A 1,220-nucleotide genomic window follows, 5' to 3' on the forward strand; every position below is an offset into this window, starting at 1 on the left:
GCTTCTCATTTCCCCTTCGGCCGGGCTTGAGTTTCAGCCTCTGGGCTGCTTACTAGCGCGGCATGACTCGGCCAGCCAACCCTTGTCATACTCAGGACACATTTTTCATTATATTTCATTATGTTAAATAAAATGAACACATTCACATTTTCATTACATCTCAGGACTCTTACACTTTGGACACTATTGAGTCGGAAAGCAGATGTTTGCGAAAGGCAGAATCCGATCGGGTAGCCAAGCAGAGCCAGGATAACTCTAAGCCTACTGTAGCGACTCTTGGGCTGCTGCTTAGGCGGTACCTGAATTTATTAGTTCTGATGATGCGTTACTGGTGCATTTATTACATACGGGCTTTTATGACACTTAACACGTCCTCGCGTAACTCACGTGTGCTTAAGACGTCACTGTATCACACACGTATCATGACACGTCCCTGTATCACACATGTATCATGACACGTCTCTGTATCACACATGTACCATGACACGTCCCTGTATCACACATGTATCATGACACGTCTCTGTATCACACATGTACCATGACACGTCCCTGTATCACACATGTACCATGACACGTCCCTGTATCACACATGTATCATGACACGTCCCTGTATCACACATGTATCATAACACGTCCCTGTATCACGCACGTATCATGATACGTCCCTGTATCACCAAAGTGTCCTGACGATGACACGTCACGTGCAGCGGACGCGGCGACGTTGGCGACGTTGACGACCACGTCATGCGCGGCGACGTGCGCGAGCGGCGACGTGTGTGGGGGAGCCACGGCCGCCCCCATGTCCGTCTACGCGGCTGCCGGGGGAGGACCACTCAACTTCACCATGACCGTGACCCCCGTGAGTGTCGCGGGTGAAAACCCCGTGAGTGTCGCGGGTGAAAACCCCGTAAGTGTCGCGGGAGAAATCCCCGTGAGTGACGCGGGTGTCAACCCCGTGAGTGTCGCGGGTGAAAATCTCGTGAGTGTCGCGGGTGCCAAGTACCCGCCGGCGGAGGACCTCTCAACTTCACCATGACCGTGACCTCCGTGAGTGTCGCGGGTGCCAATCCCGTAAGTGTCGCGGGTGCCAAGTGCCCCCCGGCGGAGGACCCCTCTCTTATACACATCTAGATGTGTATAAGAGACAGATATTTCGTATATAACCTCACAATATTTCGTATATAACCTCGCAATATTTCGTATATAACCTCGCAATATTT

The 1,220-nt window shown here is 51.6% G+C and overlaps 1 protein-coding gene across 1 annotated transcript in view; it reads left to right on the plus strand.

Annotated features, from left to right (window-relative positions):
- Positions 1-1,032: 1,032 nt before the first annotated feature.
- Positions 1,033-1,220, plus strand: part of LOC108680601 — a 12,465-nt gene continuing 12,277 nt past the window's right edge. The window contains exon 1 of the mRNA XM_018169475.2: positions 1,033-1,047. Coding sequence (XP_018024964.2) covers positions 1,033-1,047 — 15 coding nt within the window. The remainder of the gene's footprint in view (positions 1,048-1,220) is intronic.

Source organism: Hyalella azteca, unplaced genomic scaffold (genome assembly GCF_000764305.2).
Source record: "Hyalella azteca isolate HAZT.00-mixed unplaced genomic scaffold, Hazt_2.0.2 contig16716, whole genome shotgun sequence".
NCBI classification, from domain to species: Eukaryota; Metazoa; Arthropoda; class Malacostraca; order Amphipoda; family Hyalellidae; genus Hyalella; species Hyalella azteca.